The 22,037-nt window shown below is 39.5% G+C and overlaps 1 protein-coding gene across 1 annotated transcript in view; it reads left to right on the top strand.

Annotated features, from left to right (window-relative positions):
• Positions 1-22,037, top strand: part of REC114 (REC114 meiotic recombination protein) — a 108,998-nt gene that overhangs the window by 80,631 nt on the left and 6,330 nt on the right. The window contains exons 3-4 of the mRNA XM_018054665.1: positions 9,885-9,968; positions 18,085-18,273. Coding sequence (XP_017910154.1) covers positions 9,885-9,968; positions 18,085-18,273 — 273 coding nt within the window. The remainder of the gene's footprint in view (positions 1-9,884; positions 9,969-18,084; positions 18,274-22,037) is intronic.

Raw genomic sequence — 22,037 nt, 5'->3', positions numbered from 1 at the left:
TTCTGACTTACTTCACTCTGTATGACACTTCCTAGGTTCCTTCATGTCTCTACAAATAGCCCAGTTTCATACCATTTTATGGCTGAGTAATATCCCACTGTATGCATGTATCCTCTGCTGATGGACGTGTAGGCTGCTTCCATGTCCTGGCTATGGTAAACAGTGCCGCTATGAACACTGGGGTAGATGTGCTTTTTGAATTATGGTTTTTCTCTGGATAGTCTGTCAGAGGTTTTTAAAATATATATACTCTGAATTTTAAGACCTTTATTTGATGTATGTACTGTGAGCATTTTCACCCATACTATGGCTTACTTTTTCATCTTCTTAATATTGTCTTTGGAGGAGCTAAAGATTTAAATTTTTCAGTTCAGTTTATGAAATGTTGCCTCATGGTTCATACTTTCTGTGTCCTATAAAATAAATCTTTGCCTGTAATTTATTTATTAGGCCTGAATTTATTTTCAGTTAATTTTTATACATGGTGTGAGGTAAGGGTCAAGGGTTTTTTCCCCCATATGAATAATTTACTTGTCCCAATACCATTTTTTTTTTTCCAGAAGTAAGGTTCCTGGATCATATGGGAGTTCTATTTTTAATTTTTTGGTTTTTTAAAATTTATTTATTTTCATTTGTTTAAAAGACTGTGCTTTCTTTATTGAACTAATGTGGCACTTTTATTGAAATTAATTGCCCATGTATGTGAGGGTCTGTTTCTGGAGTCTGTTCTGTGACATGACATGCCTATTCTTATGCCAAAACCATACTGTCTTGATTACCCTAATTTTATAGAGCTCTTGAAACTAGTGTAAATCCTTCAATTCTGCCATTTTCAAGCTTATTCTACGTCTTTTGTGTGTTCATGTGAATTTTAGAGTCAGATCTGTAAGTTTCTACAAGGTTTTAACTGGGATTTCCTTAAGTCTGTATGTCACCTTGGAGAGAGTTAAATCTCAACACTGTCATAATCTAGTCTAAGAACAAGTATATGCCTCCCTTTGTTTAGGGCTCACTTCATTTGTTACCTTTTTATCAAGTGCAATAGTCCTGCACTACCTGCTTTCCATTGTCTGACCACAGTTGTTGCCAGTCGTTTGTCCGGGTTTCTAGTTGTTATAAGAGAAGTATAATTTTTGACTCTCATATTCCTTCTTGGCCAGAAATGGCATCATAGCTTTTGAATCTTCTCAAAGTGTTAGTCGCTTAGTTGTGTCCAACTCTTTGTGACCCCATGGACTGTGTAGCCCACCAGGCTTCTCTGTCCATGGCATTTTCCAGGCAAGAATACTAGAGTGGGTAGCCATTCCCTTCAAACCCAGGTCTCCTGAGTTGCAGCAGACTCTTGACCATCTGAACCACCACGGAAGCCCTGAATCTTCTCAGAAAGTGAAGTCGCTCAGTCGTGTCCAGCTCTGCAATTCCTGGACTGTAGCCCACCAAGCTCCTCTGTCCGTGGGATTCTCCAGGCAAGAGTACTGGAGTGGGTTGCCATTTCCTGCTCATTTAGAGGATTAATGACCCAGTTTCTTCAAAAAAAAGAAAGAAAAGTAAGGAGAAAAAAAGAGATGAAAGAATCAGTGGGTTACCAGACTTACGAGACATATTAATCGTCATAGTATGTAGATCATATTTGGACCCCTATTCAAAAAAATGAAGCAGTGTAAAATAAAATCAGAAACATGAACAGTGATGAAGACATTTGATGGTATTATGGAGTTGTGAAATAGGATTGACCATATTATGAAAACGGTGACTGGAAGATGGGTGCGTGGTAGTTCATTATACTGTTTTCTGTACTGTCATAAATGTTTGAAAATCTATTTTGCAAACTTACACATAAATTATTTCAAAATAAAAGTCTCTTAAAAATCACTTAAGGGGTTATTTCCTCTGACCTCATCATCTAATGCCTCTTTTCTGCGCTTCTGCAGACACGTGAACTTGCCACGTTTATTTTGTTTGTTCCTGCTGAATGGTTCGTTTGATTGATTTCCTCAAACTCTTGGTCCCTGGGGGTGGGGGCCATGTGTTATTTGACTTGGAATTATAGAATCTGGTACATAACTGGCACATGTTAGATCCTTAATAAATATTTTTGGAACAAATTGTGACTTTTCATGGCATATTGTGATTTCTAGATGTTAAACATTCTAAAATGTGGTCTTTGTTTTGTTGACATTATTCATTAATATTTATGTATCTTACACCTTCAAAACAGCCTGTATTTTAGCATGAAGCCAAACTGTTTATATACCTCTTACAACTCAGGAAAATATAACTGTAAATTGAGGCAGGTTATTGAATGGGTGTGTGTTTGAACTGAGATAGGGTTATGTTTATCCTCATGGTAAGTGTGGTGTAGTTCTTTCCAAGTAAGACAACTATTTCTTCTCCAAGTACAGTATTGTGTATTTCTAATGTAGTGAAAAATGTCCATATTCAAATCTAAGATCAAAATCTATCCTCATACCAACTATAAATTATTTTTTGGTTACTTATTTTTTGTTCTTTATTTGCTTGATAAATAGCAATTGGTTGTGATTATTGACATTTTAAGATTAAAAAATCCAATTCTTTTGCTTTCTTTCTTTATTCTGCACATCACCTTCATATTCTGTAGCAGCTCCCTTATCATGGATATTTTCTTTCCTGTTTTCAGTGTAATTTGAACCTCACAAACCCTGAGCTCCAAGGAAAGTGAGTCAGAAGAACAATCATGATGGTTAAGTCAGAGTCTCCTTTTCAGATAAGCCACCTGGCACCTCAGTGCTTCACATTCATGGTACCTTGTGGTACCCTGGGCTTGGGCACTCACTTGTATTGTGAATTGGTTAGTCATCAAGTTATTTTTGTAACCATATTCTCCTGTGCTCTTTTCCTCTCATTCAGAGTATCTGTAGCAAATGTGAGCACTTTCTCTTGTTATTTCCATAAAAGTTAAATGCTGTGTTTTCTTTAGGGCCCTTACAATCATATCTAGCATGGTTTTAAAGCTAATTTACCTAGCTAAATGCCAGCGACCACTATGATACCCTCTTGACTTGCTTGCTCAAACTAGTAGGTGAAGTTAGACCTGAGAGGTTTCTAAAGCACTAGAGAAAGTGGCTTAGTGACAGTATCAACACCAAGGGAAACAGGCTTGGTTACGGTGAGGACACAGGTAGTTTTCCCCACCAGCCCTGTCTACATCTAATCTCTGCGTCCATTTATTTACGTCCTTTTCTCTCTTACTTCGCTGGCTTCATTTTGGTTTCAGTTCAGTTCAGTCACTCAGTTGTGTCCGACTCTTTGTGACCCCATGAACTGCAGCACGCCAGGCCTCCCTGTCCATCACAATTCCCGGAGTCCACCCAAACCCATGTCCATCAAGTCGGTGATGCCATCCAACCGTCTCATCCTCTGTCGTCCCCTTCTCCTCCTGCCCTCAGTCTTTCCCAGCATCAGGGTCTTTTCAAATGAGTCAGCTCATCGCATCAGGTGGCCAAAGTATTGGAGTTTCAGCTTCAACATCAGTCCTTCCAATGAACACCCAGGACTGATCTCATTTAGGATGGACTGGTTGGATCTCCTTGCAGTCCAAGGGACTCTCAAGAGTCTTCTCCAACACCACAGCTCAAAAGCATCAATTCTTCTGCACTCAGCTTTCTTGAGAGTCCAACTCTCTCATCCATACATGACCACTGGAAAAACCATAGCCTTGACTAGAGGGACCTTAGTCGGCAAAGTAATGTCTCTGCTTTTGAATATGCTGTCTAGGTTGGTCGTAACTTTCCTTCCAAGGAGTAAGTGTCTTTTAATTTCATGGCTGCAGTCACCATCTGCAGTGATTTTAGAGCCCAGAAAAATAAAGTCTGACACCGTTTCCATTGTTTCCCCATCTATTTGCCATGAAGTGATGGGACCAGATGCCATGATCTTAGTTTACTGAATGTTGAGCTTTAAGCCAACTTTTTCACTCTCCTCTTTCACTTTCATCAAGAGGCTTTTTAGCTCCTCTTCACTTTCTGCCATAAGAGTGGTGTCATCTGCATATCTGAGGTTATTGCTATTTCTCCCGGCAATCTTGATTCCAGCTTGTGCTTCCTCCAGCCCAGCATTTCTCATGATGTACTCTGCATATAAGTTAAATAAGCAGGGTGACAATATACAGCCTTGATGTACTCTTTTTTTTCCTATTTGGAACCAGTCTGTTGTTCCATGTCCAGTTCTAACTGTTGCTTCTGACCTGCATACAGATTTCTCAAGAGGCAGGTCAGGTGGTCTGGTATTCCCATCTCTTTGAGAATTTTCCACAGTTTATTGTGATCATTTTGGTTTATCTTTATAATAACTTGTAACTCTCACTTATAATGACAGGGACCAAGGAGAACATGGATAACTAAAATCTAGAAATGAAGTTCATAATTGATAATACTTGAAAGTCAAAGCCTGAGGCTCTCTTTATATAAAAGTGCAGTGTGACCCCCACCTTGGAGTCGTGTGGTGTTCTGGCCACTGCATCTCAAGGAGACTGCAGAGCTGGACAGCATGAGGGGATGGGTCAAAGTATGACTGGAGGAAATAGGGGGTGTCAGCGATTGGCATTCTTTTTTATTCAACAGATATGCAAGATACAAAGATGAATGTTCTTCAGAGTTTTCGATAAAGGGGGAACTAGAAGGGGAGAGACAGAATGACAGACAGGCACACAGACATTACAGTGCACAGCACCTCCTGACTGCTGGTTTCAGTGCAGATTTTCAGCCCTTATTTTTATGCTATCCCTGGACATCACCTGACACTGCTGACCATTCTTCACTAGAAAGTCTCACTCCTCTAAGCTTCCACACTCCTCATCCTAGTCTCGAGTTCTGGATATTGGCTTCTGTTCTTTTTGTCTTATAATAAATTTGGTGTTGCCTAGAGTATTCCACTTCTCTTCCTTCCCGTTATCAATTCCAAACCATTTTTCTACCCCAGCACTTTCAGGGCATTTGGCAGACTCATCAGTTAACAGTGGGTTCCTTTGGCTGTGTGGGGGGACAGCATCCCAGGCGAGCTCCGTGGGTGAGTGTGATGCATCCTCCCTTCCTTTTGGGCAGCTTCTGGGTCTTTTTTTTTTTTTTTAAATTTTAAAATCTTTAATTCTTACATGCGTTCCCAAACATGAACCCCCCTTGGGTCTTTTTTAAACCCTAGCACAGTGGCTGGCCATAGCAGGAGCTCGAGACGGTGTGTGTTTCAGTAGGAGCAGGTGCAGCAGGCTGTGGGAGCGCAGAGCAAGTCACTTAACTGAGAAAGTTAGAAAAGGTGGCACAGAGGAGCCATCTCCTTAAAGGAGATTCCAAGAGGTGGATTTTCAAAGATAAGGAGATCAACTGTTAAAATGTAGGGCTGTATGAATGACAAGTAGTTAGGTATACAGACTTCTTTTTACTAAATCCCAAAACATTAGAATGAAAAAGCTCTTTCTGTATCTTGAATAAGATGAAGTGTAAATTTTAAAAAAGCAAAATGTTCTACATCATTGAACAGGTAATAAATTTGTGGATCTCATTCCCAAGAAACTACATTGGCATGAAATATTTTGTTGATTTTCATGAAATTTCATTATTTCATTCAGTAAAATTTGCTGAATCTTTTAAGTGTCAGAGATTATAATGAGTGTTATATGTATTGCTGTTGCGATTGTTTAGTTACTAAGTCATGTCCGATTCTTTGCAACCCCATGGACTGTAACCCTCCAGGCTCCTCTGTCCATGAGATTCTCCAGGCAGGAATACTGGAGTGGGTTGCCATTTTCTTCTCCAGGGGAGCTTCCCCACCCGGGGATTGAACACGAGTCTCCTGCCTTAGCAGGCATATTCTTTACCACTGAGCCACCAAGGTTTCCCATTGTATGTATAATAGTAAGCAAAACAAACATAGCCTCTGCCTGTCTGGGCTAATAGTCTAGTGAAAAATAGACATTAAACAATCAACACACACACACATACACACAAACTGATAAGTGCTATGAAAGAAAAAAGTCTGGTGCTATTGTAAAGTGTCCTAGGGTTACCCAGCTGAGATTTGGGTTAGGGTGAAATGAACAGTGGTTAGAGGTTAACTTGGTTAAAAAGTCAGGGAGAAGAGGCAGAGGGAAGAGATGTGTGAAGTTCTAAGGAAGGGTGGTTTGGCTAAGCTGAAGAGTAAGAGCTATAAGATGGCTCATCTCAAAGGTGTTGTCAGGGAGGAAGGCCATACCTGTTCCGGCACAGCCACTCCAGAGTCCTGAACTGAGGGGCTGCAGGAGCTAATCTAGTGACATTTGCTAAACATTGCAATAGTTCCCAAGGATTCAAGGGGTAGTAAGACACAGTACTCTTGCCTGGAAAGTCCCATGGACCGAGGAGCCTGGCGGGCTGCAGTCCGTGGGGTCGCTAAGAGTCGGACACGACTGAGCGATGTCACTTTCACTTTTCACTTTCATGCATTGGAGAAGGAAAAGGCAACTCACTCCAGTGTTCTTGCCTGGAGAATCCCAGGGACGGGGGAGCCTGGTGGGCTGCCATCTATGGGGTCGCACGGAGTCGGACACGACTGAAGCAACTTAGCAGCAGCAGCAGCAAGACACATTCTAGAACCTGCCTTGCACTGCCTAGGGATTCCTCCTCATTCTTATCAGGGACAAAGAAATGTAACTAATTACAGTATAGCATGGTAAGTACAAGATCCTGAGAGAGCATAGAATTCTGAGAGGTCAGCCGGCTTTGCCTTGTGGGGTTTAGTTGGGATAAAGTGGGGTTTTAAAAGACCAGTGAAAAAGGAAGGCCACTTCAGAAACAAGCTCTACAACAAAATCAGTGTGTGAGGAGCAGCCTGATGCAGCAGAGACAGCGTACGTTAGGAGGGTGGTGGGATGAGAAAGCTGTTTGGGGATTGGCTCTCTGAGACCCGGGCATTGGCTGGTGTTGAGGGAGCAGTGAGGAAAGGAGCCCAGTGGGATGCCAGGTTGATCACTCGGGGTGGTGACTGGGATGTGTGATGCCACAGGTGGAGGCAGCCACATGGAACGGCAGTGTCTGTGGAGAAAACTCTCCCAACCTGGCTGAGCATGGAGGGGTGTGTGAGCTAGCCAAGTGAAGTCTCAGGGGTCCACAGTGGACTAGAGGGAGGAAGTCAGAGGACTAGAGGAGGTCAGGCCAGGGCCAGGGCCCGCTCATCTATTTTCTAATAAACTTTTTATTCTAGAATAGCTTTGGATTTACAGAATAGTTGTAAAGATAGTACAGAGTTCCCATAGAGGGATTTATTTAGGTCCTGCTTTCATCTCTTCCTTGAGTTTATGCCATATTGGAATGGGAATTCTTGTTTACCCAAATATTCCCACATGCATGCATAGGAGGCTTAATGTGGTTGAAAAGTCAAAACAATATAAAAAGATACATAGTAAAAAATCTTACTTCAACCTCTGCCCCGTCAGTACTGTTCACTCTCACTCCCTACAGATAATGATTTTTATTAGTCTCTTGTGTACTCATCCTTCCAGTTTTTATAATGTTGTTGTTATTGTTCAGTCGCTAAGCTGTGACTGACTCTTTTGCGTTCCCGTGGATGGTAGCCTGCCAGCCTTCGCTGCCCCTAGAATTTTCCAGGTAAGAATACTGCAGTAGGTTGCCATTTCCTTCTCCCTGACTCAGGGATCAGATCCAGACTCCTGCATTGGCAGGCAGATTCTTTACCACTGAGTCACCAGGGAAGCCCTTTTAAAATGTAAATGCAGCAGATAAAAAGAGTATACCTTGTATGTTCCCTCCTTTCCTTATACAAAGATATCACATCATGGGCATTGTTCTGTAGCTTGCTTTCCAGCAGAACAGTGTACCTCACAGATCAACACATAAAGACCTGCACTGTCCAGGAAGGGAGCTGTAGGCCAGCCGTGGCTACTGAGCGCTTGAAATGTGACTGGTGCAGCTGAAAAACAGAATTTTAACTTTTATTTAAAATTTAGGTTTAAAAATTAAAGCACTGTAAAATTTTTTCCCACTAAACTCTTGATTTGGTAGGATTGCATTTCTCGTTAGCCATTTAAAATACAGCATCTCAGCTGAGATGTGGTATAAGTGTGAATCACATACTGAATTTCAAAGACTTAGTACCAAAAAAAAGAGAACATAAACTATCTTAATAATGTTTTACAGTGTTTGATCATGTTTTGATATATTAGTCGCTCAGTCATGTCTGACTCTTTATGACCCCATGAACTGTAGCCCACCAGGCTCCTCTGTCCATGGGATTCTCCAGGCCAAGAATACTGGAGTGGGTTGCTATTTCCTACTCCATTTTGATGTATTAAATTAAATACTAAAATTTTACCGGTTTATTTATATCTTTAAAATGTAGCTAGTAGACAGTTTAAAATTACATAGGTGGTTCAAATTATACTTTTACTGGACAGCACTGATATAGAGCATCATGGTTTTTTTTTACAGTTGTTTAGTGTGTCATTGCATAGAGTATCATACTTTATTTAACCAGTCCACTGTTGATGTATACTTGAGTTGTTTGCAATCTTTCACCATTAAAAATATGGAAATGCTTAACCCCATCCATGCATCACTTCGCATGTGCAAACTGATCTGTGAAGGGAATCCTCAGTCCAGCAGAGGCTGCTGAGTTGAAGAGTAGGAGCATTCATGATTCTGATAACACCACGCCCTCCATAAGGCTGTACCAGTGTGCACTCCTCCTAGCAATATATGTGCACCAGTTTCCCACATGCTTCCATTTTAAACAGCAGTTTCTACATGTTGGAGGTAATAATGAATACGTTTCTTTTTGCTGATTCTGAGAGAGTTTTAAAAAGAAATCACAAATGGTTTGCCTGACTTGTTTTTTCATTACCAAAAAAAAAAAAAAGACTCCTATTAATGATAGAATTCTTAGAATTAACATTTTAGAATGGTCTCTTTTTTTTTCTCCTTTAAAAAAAAAGTCAAGAAATTAACCTACACTTTTCCTGAACAACAAATTTCTTTGCAGGTTGTAGCTTTCATCATATCCAAATCTAGGAAGGGAGATTTGATGAGTTCAGAAACCTTTTTTATAAAGAGCTGTAGACATCTCGCGTCCCTCCAGCGCCCCCACTGGCTGTGGTGGACCAACACTAAGGCAAATGCAGTTGCTCGATTCTGTATACTGTCGGTTTATCAGTTCCCCGAGTGAGTTGTTAGTACTAAATGCTAAGCACTTCTCATGAGCGGCCATAGTCATTAGGCAGCCCATTCTATTTACATTATTAGTAAGCTACAGAAAAGTCTATCTTTACACCTTTAGGATCCAGCAGTTGTCCCTCCCTTGAGATTTATGTGCCCTTCCTCTACTGCTCTGCCTTTTTTGTTTTCTTTTCAGATTGAAATGAATAACTAGACATTCAGCATCCCAAACCAAATTGCTTCCATTTTTCCATTCATAGGAATCTGAAAATAAGATTCTCATGAAGAGAAATCTCACTATATAGTTGGGGATGTGGCAGATAACTTAATGAATTAGTATAATGGAAACCTTTGGCTTCCAGGAATTATAAACTTGTATTTTGCCAAATCCTAGAGGCGTAACATCGTAACATTGTATTTTATAGCAAATATCTTTAGTGGTTTGTTGATTTTCAATATGAAAAGGTTAAGAAAAGCAATACAAGCTGAGACTGTTAATGTTGATCATGATTCAGGAAGAACACTGAAATACTGGGACTCATTGGAAGGGCCATCCTTGGCAGTTGGTGATATTGAGTCATTTCTATTGTGCTTGTTATAAAATAACTAAATAGACAACTTTCTAATACGAAGGAGCAGCATCACAACTACTCTTCATGTCTCTTTTGCTTCTGTTGCTAATTTTGCTTAATTATTTTGTTTCAGGAGGGGTTTTCACTCATCGGTAGCAAGAACTGGTTGAAGATTGTAAGACGCATGGATTGTCTGTTGTTTGGAACAACAATAAAGGTAAGATTCTGTGTGGCGAACTGTTTTTAAGCAACTGTTCATACACTTCTCATCTGCTAAGTGAGTGTCGGAGTGGGTGCAGGAGCGTCTCTTTGCAGGTGAAATGGTACTGGGAAGGACACATTTGTTTAAGAAAGGTTTGCATTCTGAGCAAAACATGCAACAAGGACTATCGAGAGGCAGAAGCGTAGTTAGTAAGGGGGTGACGCTGAAGAACCAGGGCTGTGACTGATCTGTCAATACCTGCCTGACGGAGCTCTGCGACCATTCTCCATCTCCCTGAACAAATTGGGAGAAGGTGGAGTTACATCATTGTTTGTCTTGCTATTTAGATTTTAAAGGTGGCATGCTTTCAAATGCTTCACTGAATGTCTTTTCATTTTTCTCTTTAATACTAAATAATAAAATTCCTTTTTATTTGCTTTCTTGGCTGTATTAAACATAAAGAATGATCCTCATGAAAGCAACATGAAAACTAATCACCTGTATTATTTTCTTTCAGAAATAACTGTAAAAACCAATCTGTTAACATTCACTGACTAGATAATAACTGAAGTTCAGGTAAAAGATCCTAATTTTTATTGGGCTCATAAACTGAGAGTTGAAAGAGGCCTTCAAGAGCACCAGCCGCTCCAGAGGATCCCCAGAGAATTCAGAGGGTCCATGAACTGCATGGATTTTCACTGACTTTTAACTGAAATTTATGATTTCGTTCAGCAACGCTTGTTGGCATCAGCCCACACTTGCACCAGTAGAAATCGAATGTCTTCGTGTAGCTTTTTAGCTGTCTCAGATATCTTCAATGGCATTTATGCTCATCGCACCCCAATGTTGTGGTGGTGGTCAGTCCTGCTGCTGGATCTTTTTATTGAGTACGTTAGTAAGGAAGCATGTATCTTATTAGAGTATAAGTTAGTGTTAACAGTGTGATGAATTATCTAAGTATACTTCGGTATAATTGGTTTCCTTTGAACTCATATATTTTATGTGATTAAAAACATTTTTCTGAGAAGGGGTCCTCTGGCTTCATCTGACTGCCAAAGGGGTCTGAAGCACATACTCAAAACATTCAGGAGCCCGTTTTCATTTCACATGTGAGGGGACTGAATTCAACATAAGCCAGTAGCCAACTAGCTATCAGAAAACTGGACCACCCATGGGTCTCCTGACTCCTATCGATGGTGTCACGTTGAATGAATGTATGTGTCTTCTAAAAAGTTATATTATGCCACGTGTCTGATATTTGAGTTTTAATTTTTTTGTTATTAAAATTTTTTAAAATAACTGTAAAGGGGAAAATAATTTGACTGCTCAAAAAAAATCACTAACATTTTTAAGTTTTTTCTAGGCATATATATTGTATCAGTCAGAATAATGTTCAGATGCATGTGACCAAAATTCCAAGTGTAATGGCCCCACCCTGCAAAATAAAGGGTTATTTTTTTCACTAAATAGAAAAGCCAGAAGCAGGCAGTTGCTGGCAGCTGGCTCAGCAGCTCCGCTGCACCAAAGTCAATGCCTTTGCAGTTCCCTTGGCCTTGCCTTCACATTTTCAAAATGGCTACTACAGCTCTGTCATATTTCCATTCGTGGGAAACCAGCTTCATCTGTTCCTTTTATAAGGAAAGCATAAACTTCTCTGTAAGGCTCTCTACCTCCCATAGTCCCTGAAAGATGTCTGCTTCTGTCTCAGGGACCAGAACAGTGTAATGTGGTCATCCCGATCTGCCAAGATTAGCCAATGACTGGCTTATCCAGCCTCTGGTATGGACTGCCTCATGGCGGTGAACAGTGTCTGCCATATAGATAATTTATAATTTGGGGATTGTGGTTTACAGAGGGCTTTGTATCCTGCTTTCCTCACTTAACATTGTATCTGGAACATTATACCAAGGCATTTCTTAGTCTTTGAGACATGATTTTCCGTGACTACCTAGTATTTTTATTGTTTGGATGCCCCATGAATCGGTTAACAAATTCCTGATTTTTCAGTATTGTAAAAATGTTTTGATTTTCATTAGGATTTATTTACAGCGTTCTTGAGATGAAAGTACTAGAAGTATGAATGTGTATTTCGCAGATGTGCCCTCTGGATAGGTCGTTCCTGTTTCTGCAGCACTGACGATCTGTAAAAATGCCTATTTGTCCAAGTCCTCTCCAACAGGGTGATATAATTTAAATTTAAAAACTAATTTCTAATTTGATAAGCAAAAATGAGCATCTTCCTTTAATTTTCATTTCTTTGGCAACTAGTGAGAATATTTTTGTGTGTGTTTGTTAGCCAGCCATCTGTATTTCTTCTGTGAATCACCATCTACCACTTTTGCCTAATTTTTCTCTTCAAAGTCTTTACTCTCTATGTGTAGAGATTACATGTTAAATGCATGTATTTTGTGTAGGTATATAATTTTAAAAGTGATTATGTATATACCATATACTTTATATGTAGATTTTTAAATATTCAAGTTTAGGATCCTTTTGCCTGTTGTTATTGGAATGGTATTCTTTATCCAAAGATATTTCTAGCTGTCTAGTACCAGATTTTTTCTGATTTTAAATTTAGCCTCCTTACTAAACTGTTATTAGCTCTGGTCATTTAATTTCTAGGAAAGTAATTTTATAATCTGCAAACAAGGATAATTTTCTTCCCATAGTTTATACTTACTATTTTTCTCACCTTACTGGATTATCTAGATCTTCCAGAACACTGTAATTTGACAATTATACAGTCATCCTTGACATCTTGCTGACTTGAATGGGAACAAGTGTGTAGATGTTAAGAATATTTCTGCCTGTTGATTGGATATTCTTTACCATGTTAGGGAGATATCCTTCAACTATAGTTTATTTACTGAAACTTTTATCAGGATTACATATTAAATTTTAACTCCTATCAAGATCATTATTTGTTTCACTTTTTTTAATCCTTTGATATATTAATACTGAGCCAACACACTGTTATTTTTGCCTTATTTGGCAAAGGGCACACAACTTTTTTGTTTCTTAACTTGGATAACTTGTAGTTACAAGTATTGCAAAACAAGCATTTTTCTATAAATTGATAAATAGAAATATTTAGAAAGAAAATATTTGTTCCTGTATCAGAAATTTAACATAAATTCAAGGGGCAATAAAGACTACGTTTCTTTTCTCTTTGGCTGAAATAAGTAGATTGTAAAAGATCTGCCTGTCTGTAATATGGGCTTCTTTTTTTTCAGTGATTGTAATCAAAATGATCTTGGCTGATTGGCTAACAGTCAGCATTTAATTCCTTATGCGAAAAGACTGATTCAAAGGAATAATCCTAAACCACTGTTGTGACTCACCTCCAGTAACTCAGCGAAGAATATTTTCATGGTTCTCTCTGGCCTCAGCCTTGAGTATCACCTCTTGGTTTCAAAACAAAGGATCAAAGAAAACGTTGAAGTCCCTTTTCCATGCTCCCCCACCCCCAATTTCTACTTAGAGGAATTCACTGCTAGTGGTGGGGTAAACTGCTCCAGCTGGGGTCCTAGTGATGATGGGAAATTCTTACAGATCTGGGTGATGAATCTAAAACCAGCAGGAAGACATGGCCATGTTCGTGAGGATTCTCACATCTCCTCGGCTGTCTTCCTACGTGATGCTGACTGGGCCCATGTCTTCGTGTTGCTGATACCCTGATACGTTAGCTACAGAGCCTGCAGCTTAAGATCTCTGCATGGAGATGCCATTCACACTTGTGAGTCAGTATTTAATGGGCCCAGTGCTTCCCAGAAGGTGAAGCCTCATTTTCTTGTGTGTACATGAAGATAAGTGTAAAGAGATACGCACTTATCCCTAACGTTTGTTCCTTCACAGAGTTTTCTATTAGTTGTAAGAACTGAAGTATTTTGAAGGAGGGTGGGAACGCTTTAACATATAAGTCACCACTTTTGTTGTTCTTCAGCCACTAAGTTGTGTCCAACTCTTTGCGACCCCATGGACGTCAGGCTTCCCTGTCCTTTACTGTCTCCTGGAGTTTGCCCAAACGCATGTCCATTGAGTCAATGCCATCCAACTATCTCATCCTCTTTCACACCCTATTCCTCATGCCTTCAATCTCTCCTGGCATTAAGGTCTATTCCAGTGAGTTGGCCAAAGTATTGAGATTCAGCTTCAATATCAGCCCTTCAAATGAATATTCAGGGTTGATTTCCTCTAGGATTGATGGTTTGATCTCCTTGCTATCCAAGGGACTCATAAGAGTCTCCTCCAGCACCGCAGTTCAAAAGCATCAATTTTTTTGGTGCTCAGCATTCTTTATGGTACAACTCTCACATCTGTACATGACTACTGGAAAAACCATAGCTTCAACTATGTGGGCCTGTGTCAGCAAAGTGATGTCTGATGTCTTACTTTTTAATACACTGTCTAGTTCTGTCATAGCTTTTCCTCCAAGGAGCAAGCGTCTTTTAACTTGATGGCTGCAGTCACTATCTGCAGTGATTTGGGAACCCAAGAAAACAAAGTCTGTCACTGTTTCCATTTTTTCTGCACCTGTTTGCTGGTGATGGGACTGGGTGCCATGATCCTTGTTTTTTGAATGTTGAGTTTCAAGCCAGCTTTTTTGCTCTCCTCTCTCACCTTCATCAAGTGGCTCTTTAGTTCCTCTTTGCTTTCTGCCATTAAGGTGGTGTCATCTGCATATCTGAGATTATTGATATTTCTCCTGGCAATCTTGATTCCAGCTTGTGATTCATTCAGCCCAGCATTTCACATGATGTACTGTGAAATAAATAAGCAGGGTGATTAATATACAGCCTTGGCGTACTCCTTTCCCAATTTTGAACCAGCTATTCCATGTCTGGCTCTAACTGTTGCCTCTTGACCTGTGTACAGGTTTCTCAGGAGGCAGGTAACATGGTCTGGTATTCCCAACTCTCAGAATTTTCCAGTTTGTTTTGATTCGACAGTCAACGGCTTTAGTGTAGTCAATGAAGCAGATGTTTTCCTGGAATTAGCTTGCTTTTTCTATGACACAGTGGATGTTGGCAATTTGATCTCTGGTTCTTCTGTCTTTTCTAAATCCAGCTTGTACATCTGGGAATTCTTGGTTCACGTACTGCTGAAGCTAGACTTGAAGGATTTTGAGCATTACCTTGCTAGCATGGGAAATGAGCACATTTGTGCAGTAGTTTGAACATTCTTTGGCACGGCCCTTCTTATGATTGGAATGAAAACTGACCTTTTCCAGTCCTGTGGCCATTGCTCACTTTTCCAAATTTGCTAGCATATTGAATGCAGCAGTTTCACAGCATCATCTTTTAGTATTGGAAATAGCTCAGCTGGAATTCCATCACTTCCATTAGCTTTATTCATAATAATGCTTCCTAAGTCCACTCTAAAGATCAGCCCTGGGTGTTCTTTGGAAGGACTGATGCTAAAGCTGAAACTCCAGTACTTTGGCCATCTCATGCGAAGAGTTGACTCATTGGAAAAGACTGATGCTGGGAGGGATTGGGGGCAGGAGGAAAAGGGGACGACAGAGGATGAGATGGATGGATGGCATCACTGACTCGATGGATGTAAGTTTGAGTGAACTCCGGGAGTTGGTGATGGACAGGGAGGCCTGGTGTGCTGCGATTCATGGGGTCGCAGAGTCGGACACAACTGAGCAACTGGGAAGCCAGGGAGTCCCCAGAATTACTATATTTTAAGTGCCTTCAAGAAAATTATAGAGTTACCAAGGGAACATTTCATGCAAAGATGGGCACAATGAAGGACAGAAATGGTATGGACCTAACAAAAGCAGAAGATATTAAGAGGTGGCAAGAACACACAGAACTGTACCAAAAAAAAGGCTTTAATGACCCATATAACCATGATGGTGTGGTCATTCACCTGGAACCAGACATCCTGGAATGTGAAGTCAAGTGAGGCTTCAGTTCAGTGGTTAGGACTCTGTGCTTTCACCACTGAGGGCCCAGGTTTAATCCCTGGCTGGGAAACTAAAGACCTCACAAGCCATGTGGCATGGCCAGTAGTTTCCTTAGATGATAGACACCAGAGACGGTCTATTTGGGACAGTTCGTGGCTATTATGTATGCATGAAAGACTTTCATTTCACAAGGAGCTCTTTCTGACTTTTAATTCTGGCATAAAAAGAAATCGCCTCCAGATTTTAAACCTAGGAGTCCTTTGGTTGACCAAGTGGGAGGTTTTCTGTTGTGGTGTTTTGATGCTGAGGATGTGGGATGAAGATGTAGCTCATGTTCAGATTTCTCCTGACATACCTTGGCTCTATCTTGGGTCCACATGTATTGAAGTGGTATTTCTGGTTTCAGATGATAAGTTCAAATTCTGTCTGAGAATTTTATAGAAGGAACATGGAGCAAATCAACAGTTAGGCTATCAGACATACAACTTTCCTTGTCATTTCCTGGAACTACATTCCAAAGAAACACTAACTGTCCAAACTCATTGTTGTGTACACTCACATAGATAGATACCTCCAGACAAGTGGTCTGAGATTTTTGCCCTGCTTATATACTTAATAATTATCTGTTCTGTATATAGTTTTCTAGTTCCTGTATATAGTTTTCTATCCTATCTAGCAGTGTTTTATGTGATTACTTCTCAAAAGGTTGATTACAGAATCATCATGGAAATAGCTGATACAGAGGTGCTACATATAGATGTCCCTATTTACAGTCTAAACTAGGGAGAGGTGGAAATAGCTAATTAATTGTAAACAAGAAAGCTCAGTTTCACAGAAGATTCATAGAATTAGCAAAAACTCAATGTGGAGTTCTCTTTATCAGTTCTTCCCCATTCCTTCAGGAAAGTTAGCTTTCAAAGACTCCTGATAATTTGGGGATTATTCATCCAAGAGAAAAATGGCTAAGGAAATGAATAGGCAATACTCAAAAGTATTCATAGTTTTTCATTGTTGGAGGGGGCAATGATAATGGATTACCTTTATACTCAGGGGAAGAAATTTAATGAATTAAAAAATGAAGAGAACCCAAGAGAGGCAGTGAAGGGGCAGCAGTGTTGATGGACATGACACCTTACCACTGCCTAGCCATGCCAAGTTTTCTGTATCCTAAAGATGTGGCTTTGCTTGATGGTTTTATCTAAAAATTTAAATCGTGTAAATTGTGAACAAGAAAATCAAGGATTTCTGCTTACAGCAACTTTCAGGATTTTGTTAACTATAGTTAGAAACATTTTCCAGTTAGCAATGTGATTTGTGTATTTAAAAAATACAGAATGCTATTACTATGCTAGCATCCGAATTTCTTTACAGAAGAAATTGAATAAAGGTACACAATACGTATCACCTATTTTGGGTGGCTTTTGGATAAGCTTAGTCTTCCAAAACTAGACAAGATATCAGACTAGAAAAAAAGGAAACTACTTCTGTTAAAATAATCGGTTTATTGTTGTTATTGATACAATTTAGTTCTATTTTTAAACTTATAGTAAAATAAATTTGATGTAGTTGCCACACTTGAAAATTTCAATTGCATCTCTCCCACATTTGCTGGTTTGCCAGGGGATATAAATCATACAGCTAATTAAAGGCAGCATGTGATTGATTTGTCTGTGTGATGTGTAGTAAGTCTGGCCTCTTTAAGGATAGAAGGGCACTGCAGATTAATGACACACTGGCTGTTAGCGTTTGCCTGTCCCCAGACACCCAGTTTTGTTTTTCAGATTCACTGGCTTGTTTAATGTGGTATCTCTCTGGCTAGCTCTTCTATATACTCAGGTTTGGAAATTTTTGTTCAGCCAGGACTGTTAGCTTCACTGATTCTCCACCTAAGCAATTAGACGGTATGCAGTCTTTGTTCCAAAGTAAGATGAAACATGGATCTTTTCCTGCAGTCAGTATATTGACCTTCTTTACGATGGGCTTTTCCATTTTTGCTGATGTCAGTCCCTTGAAGGAAATGAATATATTATGAGGCACAGCTCCCAAAAGGGAAAAGAAAACTAATTATTGTCTTTTGTATGCCCACATCAACAATCTAGGGTAACTGCTACCTTATTGACACCCCCTCCCCTGCAAACAAAGGGAAGACCCCACAGTAAATAAAAGTAAAGTGATAGGATGAGGGTTGCTGAGGATAACTTTTGATTTATCACACAGAACAAGAGTCGTATGTTCCGGGTACAGTTTAGTGGAAGCTCCAGAGAGCAGGCACTGGAACACTGCCACAGCTGCGTGCAGAACCTAGCCCAGTACATCACCGTCCAGGTGCCCGACGGAATCAGCCAGTTCAGGCCAAGCCCTGGCCAAGGGAAGGGCTGTGTGCAGAGCATCCTGCCACAGTATGGCGTAAGTACACAAGCAGGCGGATGAGAAACCTGAGAAGGGAATGCTCTGTGGGGGCCAAAACCACAGTGGGATTTGCCAAGTCCACCACACTGTAGCCTAAAGATATCTAAGGTTGACTGACTGACTTGTATTGACATACATATAATTATGGTGTTAGTTTCGGGTATACAATATAGTGATTTGATATTTTTATACATTACAAAATGATCACAACATCGTTACCATCTGTCGCCACACAAAAGCATTGCAGTATTACTGACTATATTCCCGGTGCTGTACATTATATCCCTATGACTCATTTGTTTTTAATTTTTTTAAAAAAGACTTACTTATTTCTGGCTGCACTGGGTCTTCATTGCTGTGCGGGCTTTTGTTTTCTCTGGTTGCAGAGCACAGCCTCTAGGTGCGTGGGCTTCAGTAGTTGTGGCACATGAGCTTAGTTGCTCCACCGCATGTGGGATCCCAGAGTGGGGACCGTACCCATGTCCCTGGAATCGGCAGGGAGATTCTTAACCCCTGGACCACTAGGGAAGCCCATTCATTTGTAACTGGAAGTCTGTGCTTCATAATCTCAGTCACCTGGTTTGCCTATCCCGCCAGGTCTGCAGCCATGTTTGTTCTCTGTGTTTACAAGTCATTTTATATTTGTTTTTAGATACTACATATTTTATTGTGTATATATTGGGTGGGCCAAAAAGTTCATGCAGGTTTTTCTGTGACATCATAGGGAAAAACCCAAATGAACTTTTTGGCCCACCCTATATATATATATATATATATATATATATATATATATATATATATATATATATATATACACACACACCTCATTTTTGTATATATTCCAGTGTGTGTGTATACATATACACACACACACCTCATCTTTACCCAGTCATTTATTGACAAACACTTAGTTGTTTCTCTATCTTGGCCACTGTAAACAATGCTGCAGTAAACATAAGGGGGAAATATCTTTTTGAATTAGTTTCTGTTTTCTTTGGATAAATACCCAGAAGTGGAACTATTAGATCATATGATAATTGTTTTTAATTTTTAGAGAAACCACCATACTGTTTTCCATAGTAGGTACCAATTTACATTCCCACCAGCAGTGCATAAGGGTTCCCTTTTCTCCACATCCTCACCAACACTCACTTCTTGTCTTTCTGATGACGGCCATTCTGACAGTTGTGAGGTACTATCTTGTGGTTTGGTGTGCAGTTCCCTGATGATGAGTGATGTTGAGCATCTTTTCAATTTGCCTCAGGCAAGGGCAACAAAAGCGAAAAATAAACAAATGGGACTAAATCCAACTAAAAAGCTTTGCATAGTAAAGAAAATCATCAACAGAACAAAAAGACAACCTAGTGAGTGGGAGAAGGTATTTGCAAATGATACATTCAGTAGAGGGTTAATACCCAAAATAACAAGAACTCATACAACTCAGTATCAAATAAAACAGTCTGATTAAAAAGTGGGCAGAGGACTTGAATAGACATTATTCCAGAGAAGACACTGAGTTTTTTTTTTTTAAATTCAGGGTTGATTCTCACTGTAGTTATGTATAAGGCTAGAAATTAGATTAGCTGGGAGTCTCAGGTATATCATGGGTGTTACTATAGTACAGTGGTTCTCAGGGTATGATCCAACGGACCCTTCCCTGAGACCTTTTCAGGAATCCACAAAGTCCTCATTATTTTTGCCATAATATTCACATATTATTTGTCCTTTTCCTGTATTGATACTTGTTATTTAATGGGACAGAAACAGTGTGAGCAAAGCTGCTCTCACCTTAGCACAGATCAAGGCAGTGGCAGCTAGCCATACCAGTAGTCATGTTCTTTCTTCACTGTCACTGCAATAAGAACCAACTAACAAAACCATCTGCGTTCTGAAGCACAATGGCTTCCTCCTAGGAAAGCACCTGTATGACAGCACTGGGTACTGAACCAGCTTCTCTTTATGGAACACCATTATTACTTAACAACAGATGAACTATGATTATTTAGATTTGGGTGGCTGGTGGACATTTTCTCAAGTGAATGTAGTTACTTCAAGTAACTACAAGAAAAGTACTTCAAGAAAACAATTGATAGTATTTATTGACAATGATGAAATAACCTTTCCAAGTGAAAATTAGAATCTTGGAAAACTTGTACCTGCCGCTTGAGCTTCACAGCTTCCTAGCCCAGAAGACATTCTTGATGATACGGGTAATGAACATGATTTTTAAAATAACTACATCACAAAATGTTTCAACACGTGGAAGACCTGTACAACCCAGTGAACCAGTATTTTTCAAGTGGCAAATACATGGTGCTACAAAACCACGCATGGGTGAAAGATCCAAAGTGTGAGCTCTATTCCTGGATTCTGTTTGTTTTTGTGCCTGTTAACTTCCCTCACCTGATTCTCTATTTTACTGTCCCATTCCCCTCTCCTGTTTATTCTCTGTATCTATAGACTCTAGTTGTTTATCCATGCCTTTTAATTTCCACATGTAAGTGAAATCATACAGTACTTGTCTTTCTCTGATTTACTTCACTTAGCATAATACCTTCTAAGTCCATCCATTTTGTCACAAGTGACAAGAATCTTTTTTATGGCTGAATAATACCACATTCTCTTTATCCAGTCATCTATCAATAGATAACTTAGGGTTAATCTGCTCCCACATCCTGGCTACTGTGAATATTGCTGCAGTGAACACAGGGGTGCAAATATCTTTTTGAATATTTTCATTTTCTTTGGAAAAATACCCAGAAGTGGGATTACTGTATCATATGCTAGTCCTGTTTGTTGTTGGTTTTTTTTTAATTTCTCTTCAATAAATGGTGTTGGGGAAAACTGGACTTTCTCATACCATATAAAATCATACAAAAATCAAAAGGGATTAAAGACTTAAATGTAAGGCCTGAAACCATAAAACTCCTAGAAGAAAACATAGGCAGTACACTTTTTGACATCTTGACAATATTTTTATGGATCTCCTCAAGCAAGGGAAATAAAAGCAAAACTAAAAGAAAAATCACTGTTTTTTGTGATCACTGTTGCACAGCAAGGGAAGCTATTAACAAAATTAAGAAGGCTGCCTACTAAGTGGGAGAAGATATTTACAAATGGTAAATCTGATAAAGGGTTACTATTCAAAATATTCAAAAGAACGGAAGGCCTGAATAGACATTTTTCCAAAGACATACAGATAGCTAACAGACACGTGAAAAGATGCTAGCATCACTTATCATCAGGGAAATGCAAATCAAAATCGCAATGAGATATCCTCACACCTACCTATCACAATGGCTCTTGTCAAAAAGACAAGGCATGGAGAAAAGGGGACCCTTGGCGCACTGTTGGTGGGAATGTAAACCGGCACAACTGCTATGGAAACCAGTCCAGAGATTCCGCAGACCAAAAGATTTTATGACGAGTATAAAAAGTTCATTGCTATGATTTAAGATTCTGTGTTGAAACTAGCCTTTAAGAAACTATCACTCGTTGAATTTTGATGTCAAAGAGTATCCACAATTAGCTGAAAAACATTTTTAAAAAATAACTTTTTCCATCTATATATCTGTATGAAGCCAGATTTTATGTACTTCAACCAAAGCAACATGTTGTCAGATTGAGTGCAGAAGTAAATATGAGAGTCCAGCTAGATATTAAAAGAGAATAGCAAAAGTTATATTTTTGTTAGGAAAGTTATTTTCATTAAAATGTTTTTAATACTAACATATAATAGATTTTGTTTTAAATGAATATTT

Source organism: Capra hircus, chromosome 10 (genome assembly GCF_001704415.2).
Source record: "Capra hircus breed San Clemente chromosome 10, ASM170441v1, whole genome shotgun sequence".
NCBI classification, from domain to species: Eukaryota; Metazoa; Chordata; class Mammalia; order Artiodactyla; family Bovidae; genus Capra; species Capra hircus.
The sequence above is the reverse complement of the archived record's forward strand: the minus strand, read 5'-3'. Positions and strand labels throughout refer to the sequence as shown.